We start from the raw sequence: 20,149 nt of genomic DNA, 5'->3' as shown, positions 1-20,149 counted from the left end.
GACCGAGCGGCTGAATCGAGGTACAGACAGACAGATCAACGTTTTCGCATTTAAGTAAACCAAGAAAGACTCTCGCATTCGAAAACATTTTGGAGCCCGTGACTGGCCGTGCAGGTGAACAGGAGTGAAAAAACATACTATTGCGGAGTCTTCACATAAGGCAGGCAAATATCAAGTTACCTATAACCAACATCGTGCAGTGGGTGCTACTTGTCGAGAGTCTTCACCTCACTTCTCTATTTATTTCATACACATTGGCATGATTCAGGTGGTTTGGACGGTGATGTGGACAACATTTTGAAAACCTTTTTGCAAGTGGTCATTACTGTTGCTTTTAGTGTAAATAAAGACCCTCCCAAGCAGACGTTACCTGCCCGTCGACACTTTCTGTGGCTGTTACCAGCCTTCGACCACGCCTAGCACGCTTACGCCTAATACGAGGCATCGGCGCCATCCCGCAAGCTGACTCCCGAACTAGTACGTTTAACGGACAGCTCCGGATATTCTGTACAGAACTGCATGCAAATTATGCGAGCAAATGTTTATATAGAAAACTTTAAAGCAGAAGCGTAAGGAACTCATCAAGTTTAAACAAAAAGGAGACATGAAATTCCCTCGCAAACTTTCAAACACGCTTTTCTTGGGCGGGTGCACATATTGTCTGCCGTGGAAAGTGGCAATAAAGAATCCGAGGAAAAGAAGAATAAAGATTTCGAAGAACTCACACAGCGTTACGGAGCTTGTTATGATGCCAGTAGCCATGATGCTGGTGAAAAATCGCAAGGCGTTGTACCATTTCACTGAAGGGGACGCTGCACTGACGGCCCCAAGCAGTGCAGTCCCGAGGGTGCAACCAAGTAGTACTGTGCGGCGACCAACCCTGCGGAAAGCATTTTTTCAAGCCAAGTTACTGCTGAATGACTTGTGTCGCGGAAGTTCGTGATGGCATTCCATAAGACAAAGCGCCTAAAGAAAAAAAAAAGTGGCACAGCTTGCCCTAGTAGTGCAAGGCTTGAAAGATAGCAGAGCTGCTGGCCTCTCTCCCTTCGTCGGACACCGGGCTGTTTGTAACGTGTCTCAACCGGCCAAGAAGAAGGAAACGGGAAGCAGGGGAAGGCTTGGCATAACAGACATTTATCAATAACAAAGCACTGCAAACAAAACCACCCACACGTGACTTAGAGATCTTGTCAAAAAAGTAGAGTTGCGTCCCTCAACCAATTAAATAGTCTTCCACGAAAGTCGACAAGGTCCTATGCCTACCCAATGACGGGTGCTGAAGTGCAAACTGAGCGTGAATGTGAAGATGTTGTCAAGAGGTAGTAACTGCATGTTGTCGTGCTACTGTGCAACTCAATTCAGGAACGTCGCCGTTTAGGGGGCCGTCGTAGCGTAGGACGACGGCTCGAGGCAGCTTCCCGCAGACAGGCGCCCGTCATAGCTGGAGCCGCCAAGGCGTGGATTGGCGGTGCGTCGGGAGACTGGAGCCGACGCAACGTCGACCCGCTCCTGCCCAGACTAGTGTAGCGACGTAGGTGCCTTGGGCCATGTCATCCCTTGCTTTGCAGTTTCGGATCCCAGTATCTTCGCGTCGAGCCCAGTGTTACCATCGGTGGGCGTCAGACATCCGCTAAAGAGCAATGAGAAATCCGCCAGATTCCGTTAGATTCTAAAACATATCCGCTAAATTTCCCGCTAGGGCCTATTTTATTTAAAATAACAGCGCGATTTCGTATGATAACTACCTTTATCATTCTTAAAAGCTCCCCAAAACTACGAGAGCTGAAATAATATATAAAAGAGTCCTTCAGGAGTCTAACAGAACACTTCAGGTTACAGTGCTGCGGGGGTCGTCATTGGTCAACCACATCACAGAAGAGGCTAAAAGTTAAAAAGTTATAAATGTTCACACTGATGAAAAAAAAAGAACGAAAAGAAAGAAAAAAAAAGAAAAACACGTCGAGGTCTTCGTCGCCGCTGTCGTCGTCTGACACCATCTCCACGGGATCGCTGGTACTTGTTGAGAGACCAGAAATATGACTTGGTTGCACATACTTTGCAGATGTCCCGATTGCACTAACAACTGCTGCGGGAAGTTCGTAATCAAAACAACTTTTCCGGTGTCACTTCAGTCCCGCTCATACGACGAGGATGGCGTTTGTTGTTTCAGGCTTCAGCTTGTTCCTCATCTTGGATTTTATTATGTTAAGCTGACTAAACCTCATCTCTACTTCGGCATTTGAATACGGCAGCACGAGCATCGACATGGCGAATCCGGCCAGCTCGGCGAACGGGTTTTCGCCGCAGGCGTCCTTATAGGAGTGAACTTCACACCAGGACGACTGCGTGGACGATATTTGCTTCCAGTCCAGGAGGGTGATTTTATTCCACTGGTTTTGAATTTTTTCCATTGTCTCAGAGCCGTTTTGAAACCTCACGGATTTTTTTGTCTCAGATAGGCGGAGCAAGGGAACAGGAGCCCTCCTAACCTCTGACGTTAAGCAATTTCTGCATTTTTAGAGGACACGGAAATGGTTTCTTGCAGGGCGATTTTGAATCGGTGCACTGCGTGAGGTATCCGCCAGAAATCCGCTATGTATGAAAATGGCCCGTCAAAAAATCCACTAGCCGCTAGACTAATTTTTTCCCCGTCAGAATAAAATGAAATCCGACAGATTTAGCGGAAAATCCGCTAAATTGGCATCACTGGTCGTGCCAGCCTGGATCTCTCTTCCTCCTTTTCCACCGCGACAGTCTTCGGCGCTAAAGCGGGGGTGACTCATTACACTGGGACAATTCCAATTTATTTTCAAATTTTCTGCTGAAATTTCTAAATGAGTGGCAGGTCCGGGTCGTTTCGCCCGCAGGCTTTCAATCGGATCCATAGACGACGGGTTTATAACGCGAGCGACCCGGGTTCGATTCCTACCACGAAACGTTTTCGTTTCCAATTGGCTGCACATGTTATTGTTCCTCGCCATTGCTAATCCCATACCCCTCAGGCCTTTCGGGTGTCCCAGTAGTTATGTGTCCGGTTTCATGGCGTAAAGGTCGCGGGTTCGATGCTCGGCACCTCCATAACCAGATTTTTTTCCTTGGGGCTTCGCGGTTTTTCGGTTCGACGGACGGACAAAGCTCGGCCTAGACAGCGCTCCTGTTGAAACGCTTCTTGTGTGTGTGTGCATGTGCGCACGTGCGCGCGTGTGTGCGTGTGCATGTGCGTGTGCATGTGCGTGTACATGTGCATGTGCATGTACGTGCGTGTGTATGTGTGCGGTACGGATTTTTTTAAGATCTGGTCAAGCTCAGCCAGTGGGCTAGGTGGGGTTTCGTTTCGGCTGGGTCAGGGGTTGCGTTGGTGTTGATTTGGTATTGGTTTGGTCTAACTGGAGATAGGTTTGCGTTTGGTTAAGGGATTGTTCGAGGTTCTGAGTTTTGGTTTGGTTTATACTGATTGGTGACAAACTCCAGATGCACCCCTGTTCTCTTTAATTCAGGACTTGGTTAGTTGTTTGTTCTTTGTTCTAGTAGCCTTTTTTTCTTGTTTAACTCATGTGTGCATGATTCGCTGTGAGCTACGTCTGAAAGCACTTGTGTTGTATATCTGTAGTATCAATATCCATTGAAACACAAACAACGGAGCGCGTGGCTTTCAATACATGCTGCGCATCCTGGCGATGGGCCGCGCATGCTTAGTAGGAACAAGCTGCGGGAGTGTCTGTTTAACCTTGGCATGGAAATAGCATCGTTCAGCGTGCGCGCATGTTCATTTGGTCCGCCGCAGTGTTTCGTCCGTTCCGGCTTCCCTTAACAAACAATAGAGAAAGAAATGCTAGCAAACTTCCTCGCTGCGTCGTATGAAGCGGCACACAATGAAGTCAGGTGATGTCAGCATGAACAGGAGTCAAACGAGGTGGTTGGCTAAATCAATATGCTCAAACGCTTAACGATGCTATTTCAATGTCAATGCTGGAAACGCACTCTCGTCACTCGTTGCTGCTGCGCATACGCTGCCCGGTGCCAGGATGCGCAGCATATACGAAAAGCCACGCGCTGCTTTGTTCGTATTTCAATGTATATTGACATTACACGTGGACAGGCAATGGTGCCGCCTCTGAGGCTCTGTAACAAGCCGCGACGATGAGGAACGCTGCTGTACATGGGCCAGCACACCACTTTTAATGACTGCGTTGCGCACTGTGCAGGATATGGCCCTCGTATACTTGAAACAGTTTTAAGCGCAACGATAAGCTGCGATAAATAACAGCGTACTAATGGGGAGGTAGTATGAGAAGCTGTGATTTGTAAATATAACTCATTTCATTACACGTACCGCTCTGCGGTAGGGAGGGCGCTGCGGTCGCCGACGAGTGCGAACATGCTCACATCGGCTCCGTAATTAATCTCCAATTACGCAGTGCTGGTTGCTTTGATTACGACGATTTTTTGCCAGTGTGTGCGTGAGCGTAACGGTCATCGACCGATACCGGACTTTCAGTAAAAGGTGCGTTTTTCGCCAATTTACTGAGCTCGCACTTTTTCGCCGCTGGTATAGTTAAGCTAAGCCTAATGCACTGAGCGTTTGCTAAGCCTAACCGCCGGCGTGCTGCCGAACACGATGGAAGAAGGCGCAGCTACTACGTCACCAAGGAAGGGGTCAACGACCCGGATGTGCGTACAAGTAGAAGGGGAGGAAATGACGCCTGAAAAGTTCACGCGATCGAGTGGTTGGCTTCACATCGGTGGGCATGGCAAGAAGAATCCGCAGCCGGACCAACGAGACGCCCAAGGTGAGGTGACCTCCATTACCGTTAACAATAATTCAGAGCTTAACGGCAACGCTACGCGAGGCAAGAGCGTGAGGAAGGAGGTCATTCGGGCCTCCCGCATGCCGAACATGCCTGCAGAAGAGATCAAGATCGTGCTTAGGCCTCGCGACGGGCTAGACATCGCGAGAAGGGGCGCAGCGTGCGTCGCGTCAGCCGTCATGGCGGCAGCAGGCATCGAGAAGACGGAGCGGGCCGAAGACATGGCATGTCCCAACTACCAACAGAACATCATGGTGATCAGTACACCGAAAGCAGAACGAGCCGAAAAGTACATCCAGTTCGTGAGATCGAGGTCCAGGGAACCAAGTACGAGGTCAACGCGTATGGGACGGCCGCACACGGCACGGTCAAAGGAGTCATCAAGGGAATACCGACGCAAGACAGCGAGGCAAATATCTTAGAGCAAATATTGACAAAACACAACCCAACGGCGGTGGGGGCCAAACGCATCGGCACGTCGATGACGGTGATCGTCGCCTGCGAAAGCGAAAAGGTACCAACGTACGTGAGGTACGGGTCAACACTGCGTAGCCTGTACAGGAAACAAATCGAGGTGTGCAAATGCTGCTGGAAGGTCGGTCATCGCAGTGACGTATGTCCCGCACCGAACGCAAAAGTCTGCCTGGGGTGCGGTGTAAGCAACCCAAGAGAAGACCACAAATGCGTCCCCAAGTGCAAGCCATGCGGCGAGGGCCACCCCACTGGAGACAAGGCCTGTAGAGCGAGATTCAAGATCCCGTTCGTGCTTCGAAGACGAAGATGGGAGCGAAGAAACACCGAGGAACAGCGGAGGCAGCGCGTGCTCTCGCCAGCCTCCTTCCCCCAAGCTGGGCGACGTGACGTCACGTGGCACGGGCAGATCACGCCACGCATCGCGCAGCGCATCACGCATGGAGGAAAGAAAAGTTTAGGAGGGAGCGTCACGTGACAATCGTGAAGCCTAGTCATAAAAAATAAAAAGGAAACACTGATGGGAGATGTTCTATTCACGTGACAGGCAAGCGGTAGTTCTTTGCGCCTCATGTGGCCCTTCGCCGACGCTGCGTGCGTGCGTCCTCTTCCTCCATGCGTGTGTCTATCCGTTTGGTTTCTGGGCCGTCCGCGTATTCGAGTTTCGGCGACGAGTCGTTGCGCGCAGCTCTGCCTGCAACCCGAAACGCGCAGCGGCCTGATCGTGCGGGCAAAGTGGTCGGACGGGAGAGGCAGAAAACATCTTGGTTTACTGAGTTTTCAGACCCGTCGAAGTTCACGCCGCAGTCGGCGAGTTGTGTGCCGCCGCCGCGTGCAGAAGTGGAGATAATCTTTTCAACTTTGCCGCTCAGGCAAAGTTGAAAAGATCAACCATTTCAACCCTTTCTTTAACCATTTATTGCCAAGCCGCAGTCAGTCCACAACTCAGCAAGTTCCCACCCAGGCGTAATCTAGCATTCGTTTTTTTTTTTTCATATACGTATCGCACCGATCGAGCGGTCCTTAGCGGACAAACAGCCGTTGTACTGCTTGCGACGCGAGGTGGTCACACCCAACATAAGGGTTCTGAACCCTTTGTTTTCCAGTGCACTGAAGTAGATAAAAACGTACCACCACGCCGGAGCACCGAAAAGGCGAACGTGTGCAAAAGCGCGCGCGAACGAAACCAAAGCTAGGTTCACCACCTCCCCGCCGACACGACACTCGTTACGCGCGATCAACGTCACAGCACACCTGGCAAACACCGAGCAGCTGTAGCATGCTTGTGAATGTCTACGGCGGCGCGTTCAAGTGATCCAACGTCAGAAGTGAAATTCGGCTTGCAGCTCGTGTGAGTGCTTCTTAAGAATGCGATCGAAGTATCGCCTTGCTTTGAACAGCGACAGCGGCAGTACTTCCACGATACGAAGCTTGGAGAGCAACGCTGGCGAACAATCTTGTACGGCGCCTTCGACGACGGCTAAGGTAACGACGGCGCTCGCCTCCATCTCCACCGGCAGCCAGCCGGAGCCACTAAATGCTACCGCGGGCCTGAGCGTGGTGGATTTTCCATAATGCATTGCGCGGGAGGAGCACGAGGAGAGGAGAAAGCGGATTCAGAGGAGGTTGGCTTGCCGAAGCTGGGCCGCCTGACGTCATGCTCCCTCCTAACATTTTTCTTCCTCCATGGCACCACGCCACGCGTCGCGGAGTGCGTCACGACGCCCGACGTCACAGCCACGTCACTCCTCCCTCAGCACCTCGCACGGCAGTCAACAACCGCGAGAAGGAGTGAGCTGGGCTAATGCCGCGAAGGAAGAGAACAAGATGGCGACGAACGGGCACAAGTACGGCGGCAACCAATGCTGCGAGCAACTGAGAATGGCCAACGAGTCAATGGCGAAAAAGCTTTCAGAAATGGAAAAGAGGTTCTGGAACCTACATATGCAGTTACAGCAGCAGCAACAACAACAACAGCAGAAGAATCGAGCGGGGTCAACGACCATGACATCAGGAACCACTTCGGCAGGGAAGCAGCTACCGACGCAGCAGCAGCAGCAACCAAGTCAGCAGAAGGAGCAACAGCAGCAGGAACAAGTAGATCAGCAACCAAAGAAAGAAGCAATGGCAATGGAAATCGCAAGGGAGGAAGAAGACGAAGTAGCACCAAAGAAGCGAGCAAGACCATCAACGAAGAAAAACTACGACGCCCAGATCGAGGAGCTGACAGCCACGGTCAACAACCTCTCGGCCACGGTCAGCAACCTGACGGTCACGGTGAACAACCCAGCGACAGCGACAGAGCAACGGTTCGCAAGACTAGAAGAGATGATCCCCACGTTGGTGGTGTCCCATAGGAGCCTGAGCGAGCAATCCGAGCTTGCAGAGCAAGCGCAGAAAATCATGGCACGCAGCCCGATTTTTGCGGCACAGTTCGCCAACCACCCGTACCTCCAAGAACAAGCGCAGCAACCAGCAGTACAACAACCATGCCAGGGCAGTCTCATCGCGCAATAAGGTCGGGAGCGGAGTCACTCACAATCTGGCAATGGAACTGCCAAAGCCTCGGAAACAAGAATATGGTACTACAGCAACACATTCGAAACTTGTCAAGGAAACCAGACATCATCATGCTGCAAGAAACGGTGGTGCAGAACCCGACACTGCCGGGGTACAGAGCCTACGCCGACTCGTCTGGTCGGCGTGGGATTTGTACATTCGTGCGAAAGGGACTGACCGCGATAGAGCGACAACTGAACAACGGAAAAAAGACTAAATACGAACACGTCTGCGTCGAGGTCGCACCGGGCAAGAACTGCAGGCAGGGGCTGTACGTGGTGAACGTCTACAGCAACCCGAAAGACTACAGCCAGAAATTCAAGACCTTGCTGAGGGCAGCGAGTAACCTGGCCAAGAGAACCACGCTGGTGGTGGGGGGGTGACTTCAATGCACCACACCACTCGTGGGGGTACAACAGAGACACCGCCAAGGGTAAAGACATGATGTACGAAGCGACGGAACAAGGATACACCCTGATCACAAACCCCAAGAAACCTACGCGCACGGGCCTCACGTCGACTCAGCGGGACACCACGCCGGACCTAACCTTCATTAAGAACGTAGGAGAGGTTACGTGGCGCAACACCGGAGAAGATGTGGGGAGCGATCATTACATACTAGCGATCGAACTGGCAGGCACAGGCGGATGCAAGATCGAACACAAATGAACTGACTGGGACGCCTTCCGCAAGCAGAGAAGAGACGACCCGGGAAGGCTCGACATCGAAGACATTGAAGCATGGACGACGAAGCTGAAGAAGGAATTCCAGGAAGCGACCAAGAAGATCGAGACCAGTGACGACATTACATGCGTAGACAGCCGACTGGCGCACCTCATCGAAGCGAAGAGGTCCATCAAGGAGCGCTGGAAGAAGCAGCGATGGAACAGGAAGCTTCGAAAGAGGGTGGCGGAGCTAAATCGAGCGATTGAAAAACAGCAGCGCGTTCTTCTGCAGACAGCAGAGGGACTAGGTGTGCAACCGCATCGACGGCAACCTCCACCAGGGCAACGCCTGGTCTCTGATCACACTTGCTCGAGGAGACCAAAACTAAGTCATTCCAGCAGAACCGCATGACGCAGGTCATGCGCGAAGCCGAGAAGACCCAGCTGATCAAGAAGCTGAGCGCCAAGTATCTACCACAGACGACGGCCGAACAACACCCAGGATACGCGGGGACCCCCAATGCCAGGCTGGATCGGGACATCTCGACGGCCGAGGTTGCAAAGGCCTTGCGGGAGCTGAACACCAGATCGGCAGCGCGACCAGACGGAGTCTCGAACAAGGCTCTGAGAAACCTCGACGACTCGTCGATCGAAGCGCTGACAAAATATTACAACGGATGCTGGCGAAGCGGCCCACTAACGAAACAGTGGAAGACAGCTAAAACGGTACTCATTCCAAAACCGGGAAAACCACGGAGCATTGAGAACCTGCGGCTCATCTCGCTAACATCGTGTGTGGGGAAGGTCCTAGAGCACGTGCTGACGAACAGGTGGCAGGACTTCCTCGAAGAAGAGGGGCTGTATCCGGACTCGATGATCGGGTTCAGGAAGGGCTTGAGCACCCAAGACGCGATGCTACAACTGAAGAAAGAAATCATCGAGGACGATACAAGGGACATCAAGGTGGTAGTGGGCCTAGACCTGCAGATCGCCGTCGACCGAGTGAGGCACTCGGCCATCCTGGCGCAAGTGTCAAGGCTCAACATGGGAGGGCGGAGTTACAAATACATCAAGGTGTTCCTGTCGGGCCGCAAGATCAAGCTGCACGCGGGAGAGATAGATTTACCAGAACGAGATGTCGGCAGCGTGGGCACACCTCAGGGGTCGGTGATCTCACCGCTGCCCTTTAATATTGTCATGATCCGAGTCGCCGAAGCGGTGTCGAGCGTCGAATGCGTTCGACACACCATTTATGCAGACGACATCACCCTATGGACGGCCGGTGGCACAGACGCAGGTATCGACAGAAGGCTGCAGAAGGCGATCTGAGCCATCAAAGACCGGTTGGACGGAACGGGTCTGCAGTGTTCGCCGTCCAAGTCAGAGCTCCTGGTATACTCGCCTCGCAAGGTGGGTCGGCAGCCACTGCCCCCAAGGAAGTGCGATCGCCTGGAGCTGATCACAAAGACAGGCCAGCGAATCCCCGAAGTGCCGGAGATCAGGGTGCTGGGCATGCTTATCAACGGCAACGGTAACAAGAAGAACCTGATGAAGAAACTGGCGACCAAAACGGCAAGTACCCTGCGGCTGCTCCAGCGTGTATCGACCAAAAAGACGGGCATGCGCGAAGAGGGGCTCGCGAGACTGGAGCAGTCTTTCGCGATCAGCCACGTGGCATACACGGCGGTGTACCACAAGTGGACGCAGACCGGCAAGACCAAGATAGACACTATGATCCGAAGAATGTATAAACGGGCACAAGGTCTAAACGAATCGACGAACACCGAACGACTGCTGCAACTGGGCGTCCACAGCACGGTGGATGAGCTCATCGAGGCCCAGCTAGAAGCACAACGAGAACGACTGGCAGCGACCAAGACGGGTAGAGCCATCCTCGATACCCTGGGCTACGGCTACGAGATTACGGGGAGGCAACTCCAAGACCTAGACGAAAAGGTGCGGGAGAACGTGCGGGTAAGTCCCATTCCGAAGAACATGCACCCAGAACGCAATCAAGAACGAAGACGCGCAAGGGCAAAATATACAGTAACGACCCGCGAACACGGTACGTCGATGCGGCAGACTATGGCCAAGGCAGGTATGCGATGGTAACCATAAACGCAAGAACGGGAAGGGTGGCCAAGTCAGCGAGCGCAAAATGCGAGAACGCCACCGAAGCAGAAGAGATCGCCATAGCCCTGGCGATGTGCGAAGCCACTTGCGACACGATCCTGAGCGACTCGCAAGAGGCCGTCCGCAACCTGGCGAATGGCCGAGTGATCGGCAAGGCAGCCAAGATCATCGAGAAAACGGGTGTCCAAGAAGAAAGAAGAGTAGAAATCAGATGGATCCCGGCGCACGCGGGCGAATGCTCACCGTACACAGTGAACCACAACGAGACGATCCACAGGGAGGCGCGCGCTATAACACACCGCGGCCCCAGCGTGGGGAGGCGTCCCGAGTGGGCATGGTGGGTGGAGTCCATAGACAGACCCAGGGGTTACGGCGAAGCACTCAAAAACATGCGGCTGATGAGAAGAGCGTATCTGCCGCCCCACCGGGCGCTGGGTCGCGAAGAGGCAACGTATCTCAGAAGGCTACAGGCGGCGTTGGCCATGTCACCGGCAGCGCTACATGTATCCCGCCGAATACCATAATGCCCAATGCAGCGTATGTAAGAAAGGGCCGGCCAACCGGTGGCACGTCATGTGGGATTGTGCCTTCGACCCAGACGGCGCAAGTTTTGAAGAATACCATGCGGACCTCCAAAGAGCCATTGAGTCAAGCAACAAGACGGATGAAGCATAGGCCATCCAGCAGGTCTTCATTGCGCTCGAAAGGCACGGGCTGCGCAAATGGGCTAGCGCTTAGTAGGGCCGCAAAGGAGATGCGACGGTGGCCCACGTCGGGGCGGGGGTCGTAACAGATCCAAGCCCACTGCAGGTTTTATTGAAATAAAGTCATTTCCAGACCAGTCCATCTCCTCATCGACACCTGCAACGTTCGTCACGAATAGAGATAACACGTCTATAGAATAGGTTTTCGTGATGCAGTAGAAATAAGTGGGCTGATGATTAATTATAACGAACGATTTGAAGTGCTGACTGCGCATGTCACTGATGATGAATATAGTGTGACAAAAGCGTGTCTCAACCCTGATTCTCTTGGACAGCGTATAGTTTACATATACAGTCGTCGACAAATGAAACGCAAACGCGAAAATAAGAACCGTAACACACAAATAGCGCAATTTTTTCCAAGCTGGTTAAATTGACACGGAACCTAATTGCAATAACAAAGTTTGGAAATGTTGCTTTCCAAATGTTGCAATATCGCAGCATTATTTCACATCCACGAACAGGGCTTTTTAATATTGTGTGTTCTGCTTGATATTTCCATGTTCGCATTTCGCTTGTCCATGAATACACATGCAAGAACCAGATTGACATCTTAGTAAACCTGTAACATACTAAGCAATTCGCAAAAGCACAATTTATCCCCTCATACTGCCTTAAACATTTATTTCCAAACTCTAGCCGTGGTGAGCCCCAACAGGATCATATGAATGTATTCTAGAATTTTAATTTTTGATTTCCAGCAGTCTCGGCTGCTCCGTTGATACGTCACTCAGACACTCGGGCACTACTTTTAGATGCACAGTGTCAAGTATATCTTAAAGGGACACTGAAGTGAATTTTTCAAGCTCAATGTTTTGTGTGCACTGCGTGGACTGGCTCAAATGAACACACTTGTCATCGTTTATCCGGGCGATAAGGTTGTATTTATTTTATAAAGCTTGAAAGAAGAAAAAAACTACCAAACGCGGTTTGCGGCGGCTGAACCAATAAAGCCACAGTGACGTCAGATAAAAGTGCTACGTCATTAAACAATGTCCAAGATTAGCACTCAAATAAGTTTCGGTTCCGGTTCTGGGAAACAACGGGCTCGGAATCAGGCGTTATTGTTGGACTGGCATTCTCGATAACTCAGTCATCGCCATACCGCGCTTCTGTCATGTTGTCGGCTGTAAAATACCTCAGGTAAGCCTTCCAGGACGCCTTGGAATCGTAGCAATAACTAGCCGATGTCTGCGCACTAAACAGTAAACAGACCAAGTGACACTAAACAAACCAAGGCAATTTTACTATTGAGCCATGTTTTAACAGGCAACGTTGATGTGTGCAACTTAAAAAAGAAAGTTTTTGCAGCCGCTTGGAAGCACATTGTTGTGACGCGCTTCAACGCACTGTCATCTAAAATCATCAGATATGGTTGACGGTAAATGGGCACTGGAAATAAACTTTCCATTAAAATGCCCGACAATTCCTTCCTGGAGAGACCGTACAGATACTCGACAGAAAAACGCACAATAAGAAACTTGAAAGTGTCAGAAACCTCTTTCAGAAAGCCCCAAAGGGACTTACGATTCCCGGAGTGGGTTGGAGCAAATAAAAAGGCAAATAGCACTCAATTTATGCTGAATAAAAACCTTTAAAAACGGATGATCAGCTGTTTTGAAAAGAAGAACCGCGAAACGACCTGATGTACAAACAAATGCACCAATCCAAGACCACCACACCTTAACGAGAGGAAGAGGTTATCGCGGCGCATGGGCTCCCACTTCGACCGCCATACGAAGGTAGCCAACATTCTGTGAAATGCTTGAACCTTATTTCGTGCACAACTAAAGACCTGCAGAACATAAACAAGTTTGGATACAAGACATACATCACACAGTTCTGCACGCGCAAATATAGACTGCTCCCGCCCCATCCATGCCTGCGTTTTACGCTTTACTACAGTAAGCGCAGAAGACCAATGAGGTCCACTGTTTCGAATGTGATGTAGAGGAACCCCAAGGTACTCTATTTTTTTAGAATCCCATGGTATGCCTCCATATTGACGCGGCTGCGTACCCCACCAGCCCTTCCAAAAACCTCTTGATTTTTCAAGGTTCACCTTAGCACCACTTACATTGCAAAACCGCTGTGTCAGCGTAATGGCCTCCAAAACACTTTTCTCGTCCACACAAAAAAGGTAACGTCACCTGCATAAGCTAAAGCTTTCACTTCATAGTTTGCCAGTCAGAAACCATGAATAACACTGCTTTGGAGAATACTAATGCACAGGGGCTCAAGGGACAAACCGAATAAAAGGGGTGACAACGGGCAACCTTGCCGTACGGAAGATCTAATGGGAATAGGTCTAGAGAGTTCGCGATTTATAATTAACCGGGTCGTACAGCTTTTGTAACAGAGAGATATGCCTTTATACAAAACTTTCCCAAGCCCAGCTGACTCCAGAACAGCAAAAAGGAAAGGGTGGCTAACCCTGTCAAATGCTCTAGCAAGATCAATTTGAAGGAACGCAACGTGCCCCGCACCATCGGATACGCACTCCAGTACAGAACGAGCAATGTGGATGTTGGTCTGAATGATCCGCCCCTGAATATCGCAAGTCTGGTGTGAACCTATCAGACTTGTGATTACAATCTGTAGCCTGCGTGCCAGCACCTTCGCGAATATCTTGTAATCCACGTTACACAGAGATATCGGCCTGTAGACATCCACGCTTTTCAACTTTTCGGAATTGTCACTTTTCGGGATTAGTACGGTATAACCTTGGTAAAATGTAGGAAGCAGAACATCAAGTTCATAGGCTTTTGAAAATACTTCATGTAAGTCAGGTGCCAGAACACACGAGAATTCTTGGTAGAACTCCGAGGTGAGGCCATCAGGGCCAGGCGACTTATGGGTTTGAGAGTTTGAAATGGCAATTTTCACTTTTTCAAGCGTAATTGGTCCTTCTACAAGAGCCCGCTCATCGTCCCTGAGCTTAGGAAAAGGCTGCAGGAATACATTAAAATAAGGCGTAGCACAGTTACCCGTGTTGCCATTAAAGAGTTTCTCACAATGGGCACAAAATGCTCCAAGTATACTGCGGCTATCAGAACAGCTTTTTCCCCCATACTCAATTATGAATAACTTTTTCTAGTGCTGACTGCTTTTCATCTCCAAATGCGCGTCGTCTTGGCGGCTCCTGCAAAAATGTACCGTTTTTGATCGAACAAGGGCTCCCAGATATTTTTCAGTGATATGCTGCTGCATTTGACCTTTAACATCACATATTTATTCAACAATAGTCCCGGCCTCAGCTCTTTCAGCCTCATGCAATTGCATCAAGGAACTGCGGAGTTCACGTATGTGAAGTCGCTTCAAAAAGGATGACGGAGCTGCCGCCTTTATACCTAAGTTCTTGATGTCTTGTTTAAAAAGGTCCAATTTTTGCAAAATACTAAGGCTTGAAAGTTCTCATGTATCTTTCAAGCAAGCTGCTACTGTGCGTTGAAAACGTCCGTCCCAGAGTATAGTATTGTTCAGTTTCCACAGTTCCCAAGGGATGGGCCACGAGTCACCGCTACCGGCGGTGGAAACACAATGTATATAACGTATAGTCAATTTACATTTTTGTTTAGTTTCAGCATTTCAAGCAGCTTAGGCTATTTGTTGTATAGCGCTCGTGCAGTAAGCGTCCCCCAAATTTCCACAATATCTGACGTCTATCAATTGCTTTTCTTAGACGGAAAAGCGTTCGCAGATGTGTGGTGTGGTCCTGCGGCTGACCGCTGTGCTTCTTCACCGAGCGCAAAAAGTGCTTCCTGCAACCTAGTTTTACGCTGTACGGTAAACGTTTCAGTTGATTATATTTCCTTAGTACCTATATTAACTTCGCTGACTCTTCTCCCGCCATCAATTGGCCTTAGATATTCCTACTAGAGTACCACTCTGCGAAGCGTCGCATGTGCGCTTGTGGAGCGCTTGTGCGGAGCAGCCTGGACTTGGAGCTTGATACGGTGAACAAACTAACAAACTAAAGAAAGGCAAATTCTTCCATTCATAACGCGTTTCGTGGCGTAGTTTCAACTGAGCGAACGAATTGCTACGACCCGTCGGCGGCCGGTGGACTAAACGCTGGGCCGACTGACTCTGTCGGAAGGTCGGCGAGCCGTGCAGTACCGCAATCAAGCCAAGTCACTTTTTTCCTGACGTCACGCAAAAACACCACAAAAAGTGGGCAAATATTCAGAGAGGAGGACAGCATTTTCTAATGGATTTTTCTACCAAGCAATGTCGCGTAAACGCACCCAGAGTGGTCGAAACATGGTCTAGGGACTCCGGACTGCCATTTGCGCTAGTAATACCGCAATGTTTACAAATCACTTCAGTGTCCCTTTAAGGCTGGTGACATGTATTGTGCACCGTAGAAGAGGAACTTTCGGCGCGTTTTGATGTAGAATAGCAATCTGTGGCAAAGGTTTCCCACCTGTCGGACAAGTGCCCCATGATGGGTGATCCAATCACTTGACCCATGAAGACTACGCTCGTCATCATCGAGCGTTGCCATTCGTGCTGGCATACAAGGTCCCACTGAAATGAAGGTTATTCGGTGTTATGAGGCAAAAGCCAATGAAACCACTTCGGGAGCCTTTATTAAGACCCATGGAAGTAGACCATCAGATGAGGTAGAATTCAATAAAGCAATACGTAAGAAACAACACCAAGCAGAAGTTGCCGAACGCGTGCCCTTATGTGACCCGCTGCTAAGGAAGGTGGCGGATACAGTTTCCGAAGAAGGACGGTGGCATGTTTTTGAACCAGTTGGTCACCCATCTGTGATGCCGCATCAAGTAGAACCAACGACCTCCAAAAGCGTTCTTTAGGGTTCTAAACAAACGAAAGTAACGTGGTGCCATTACACTAACTCAGTCCTCACAACACTAGCCACATGCGCACGAGCAGCGGCAAATTGACGCTCGGTACGGATAGGCCACCGGGGAACAGTTGAAGCACGCTACTGGTCGGTTGGCTCGTCTGAGACTAGTACTCGTCACTCTCACTCCGGTGCTGGCCGGACAAAGGGCGTTGTGTTGCGCCGACGGAGAAACATCGAAGTCCGAGTCGTTTAGTTTGAGTTCAGGTTTGTTTATTTGTTGAAATAGTACATAAGACATAGGCAAGAAAGTGTTGAGCCAATAGCCGAAGATAATGTAGGGCCATATACCAATTATTTTTCAAGGAAAAATACAGATGCTATACGCGAGTACACGCAAATGGAGCAAATACACATCAGCATATACAGATACATATACGTGTTCGTCCATTTCATACATACATACATACATACATACATACATACATACATACATACATACATACATACATACATACATACATACATACATACATACATACATACATACATACATACATACATACATACATACATACATACATACATACATACATACATACATACATACATACATACATACATACATACATACATACATACATTGGTTTTTACCACCTGGGGACCTTTAACGCGCACCGAAATCTAGAACCCACGGGCGTTTTCGCTTTTCGCCCCCATCAGAAAATCGGCCGCCGCGGCTGTGAATCGAACCCTCGTCCTTTGGCTCAGTAGCACAACGCATCCACTGAGCCGCCGCGGCGGGTCGCACATCTACGTACTCATGCATTATCTACGTACTCTTGTAATTTTTTTTAGCGCTGTGTCATACCTTTCTGCACGCCCCCCCTTATGTAATGCCCTCAGGGCTCTTAAGGTGGAAATAAATGAAATGAAATGAAACATAATTACGCGGTGATATATAGGTCTTTGTGTACACACACGCATATTATCGTTATTGATATACAGAGCCTTCTGTTCTTTTACATGAAAAATAGATTTCTTATCTGCATAGGTCGAAATCTAATTTTTTATATTCTGTACCGCCGGTGTCAGCAGCTAGGGTGTTTCTTTCTCCCTCTTTTCTTTTCACGCATGCTCCGGGAGGATGCGACATATGTGTATAATCATGGTTTTTTTTTTTTCGAATAAAATCAGTTGAAAGTCAGCGCTTGTTTGTGTCTCCGCTATTCGTGTTTTCGTCCAGTTTGCTCTGTTACCCGCCATGATATAGAGAATGTGCGGGGGCACGGGAGAGCAGCAACGATGTCGTCTTCGCTGCAGAACCCCCTTTTAACGCGTAGCATTCTTTGCCGAGTACTCCACAGCCAGCACCGTGTAACGTCCTGCATTTCCACTAAAATGCCGATTTGACGTAAGCAGCACCTGTAATCGTTATAAGAGCGTAAATAGAGATAATTGAACACACAAAATTTTCGGAAAAGGAAAGGTAAGCAAAATGGAAAAAAAAATTTCACAAACACTATCTGAGGAAATCAACAATAGGCATATTTGCATCTCTTCCCAAAAGGGAAGAACAAACAAAAAATTCCGCTAACAAAAGTTCGAAATAAGAATTACAAAATAACGGAAATGTCGAACCGCGTAACGCCCTGAATTTCCGCAGAAATGCAGATTTGGCGAAAGTGACATCTTTAACCTTTATAATTGCGTAGATAAAGGTAACTGGTCCCACCGAATTTCGAAAAGCAAAATTAGAAAAATGCGAAAAATGAAATTTTCACAGATATAACATGACAAATCAAAATCATGAGTCTCATACACGTCTTCCCAAAAACTGAAGAATAAACAAAAAAAGTCTGCAAAGGAACGTTGGAAATACCTATAAAAATAGCGTAAATGGACCAACTCTGCAGAACGCGTTGTGTCTGCGGGAAAAGAAAATTAGCGAAGTCAAAGCACTTCGTTGCTAGAAAAGTATACATCTACACCATTGGCGAAAACAAACAAAAGCAAACTGAGAAAGAACAAAATAATTCAACACTATTCGCTACTCATAGCCATATTTCGCTGCAAAGAACTCAGACTCTAGACAAGCGGAAAACGCATGCTACGCATTGGTAGAAAATTCTCAGAATTTCTGCAGATTTTTCGTTGCACATGCCGATAACTCTCCTGTTAGGCACATTGCTGTTTTCACTTCAACGTACGGAGTTTTTGGTATCAGCAACACCGGCGCTATTTTCTACGGCTACTGACTCCTATAGATTTTCTTACTATATACGCTACAGAGGAATCCGGCGCTCGCGTCTATTCGGTTCACATCAAGGCCGTCTGTGTCGTGATGGTCCGCCGTTATAACATGCGCTCGCCTTAGTTTCATGTTTGGCTTGAATTGAAACGTTTAAGTGGCCGTAAATTTAAGTATAAGGCCACAGCGTCAAGAGGAAGAGCGTGTAATTATATAATTATGAAATAAAACACGCTGTAATAAAGCTAGAAAAATAAAAATAAAGGGTGGCCTTTTCACTGAAACATTGCTAGAACGGTTATGCCTAACGTTCTGCAGACCAAGCTGGTATTTATCAATAATATAAAATTTTGGGAGAAACTCATTACATGCCACGAAATAATCAATTGTTTGACAAGCTCATAACGGTATTACACGCGTACCTATGAAAACATCGCCTTCACGATGTTTTTGCTCGTGTTTTCGTAGCATACCTGCTGCTACAACTTTCGCGGCGGTAAATTACCCCCTCAGTCAAGATGTACAGTAACATAAGTACTGCTGGTGAAAAAAATACCGGGAAGCACATTCCCTTTACCACAAACTAACGTGTTAACATTGTGGGCTTGTGCTTATGCAAATATGTACTGATGGTCGATCGTCGACACTAGTCATCCCACTTGCTATCAATGAAGCGCAGCTGTCACAGCATAATGAAATGGAGCAGAAATTTTTGGCTGAGGAACTTTGCGACCCCTTATCTAAGTACTTGGTGTATTGGGTGACTACATTCTGCAAGCATTTACATTTCAAAAAAAGTTGAAAAAAGTGTTGCAGGGTCCTTTTATTATAGGAATGGTCTACTAACAAAGGCGTGTCCAATGCTGAACCGTTGCTGAGTTGGAATGAAGTTTTATGTGACTATGATTCTAGAAACGAGGATGCGACTGCACACGTTCGAAAAAATCTGGAGGGCACGCGGAACGTAGCCTAAGAATCAGTGTGACAATTAGGGAACAACAGCAAACTACCATCATCTCCACAACTTTGCATTCAAACTTGTGTCTCTTGTCACTCAGAATGAGCGTCTCATTCCGCTGCTGCTGGTGGTTGTTTTCCGGAAGTTGTTTAAACTAGAGGATTAGGTTGAACCCCATAGAATTCCGAACAGTCAATGCTAGCTGCAAAGCAACATGAATAACGATCGCAAACTGCAGTCTAAAGCGAAAGTTGGGGGTAAATAATGTTCATATGCGCGCCGATATTTATAATAGGCATTTATAGGCATACTGAGGGAGTTTAGGCACACACGCCAGAATAGTCATTTATAGGCACTACAAAACACCTAAATGCCCTTCTTCGCCTCTAATTCATGCTCATATATCAAAGTGGGGCGATAGGGCTGCAAGGAACAAAATCGCTATTAGCCTCATATCCGGTCTTTAGTAATCACTTGATACTACATTAAGCCTTGCAAGCCCAAATCCCGCCTACAAAGCATTCCAAAATTGTAAAAGATTATAGCAGAGCCAACATTGCGTCAACTACCAACGAACTAAAGGCCTTTATCGATGATTACCTCGCAAACGTTTAGGATCGATTAATTCATGAAAATTGTTCGACTTTTAAAAACCACCTGCTACACTTATTACGTGTCACGTGCCTAAACGAGAAGTAACATCTAATCCCCGCTCCCCCTTGTATAA

The 20,149-nt window shown here is 48.7% G+C and overlaps 1 protein-coding gene across 1 annotated transcript in view; it reads right to left on the bottom strand.

The window, feature by feature from the left end:
• The window catches only part of LOC144137663 (solute carrier family 22 member 1-like), a 72,008-nt gene that overhangs the window by 40,449 nt on the left and 11,410 nt on the right, over positions 1 to 20,149 (bottom strand). The window contains exons 2-3 of the mRNA XM_077669595.1: positions 15,827 to 15,930; positions 726 to 880 (exon numbers count right to left, since the gene is read on the bottom strand). Coding sequence (XP_077525721.1) covers positions 726 to 880; positions 15,827 to 15,930 — 259 coding nt within the window. The remainder of the gene's footprint in view (positions 1 to 725; positions 881 to 15,826; positions 15,931 to 20,149) is intronic.

This window comes from Haemaphysalis longicornis, unplaced genomic scaffold, assembly GCF_048455015.1.
Source record: "Haemaphysalis longicornis isolate Haplotype H1 unplaced genomic scaffold, Haemaphysalis longicornis Haplotype H1 scaffold_43, whole genome shotgun sequence".
Classification (NCBI taxonomy): Eukaryota; Metazoa; Arthropoda; class Arachnida; order Ixodida; family Ixodidae; genus Haemaphysalis; species Haemaphysalis longicornis.
This window is presented reverse-complemented; position numbering and strand designations above follow the sequence as displayed.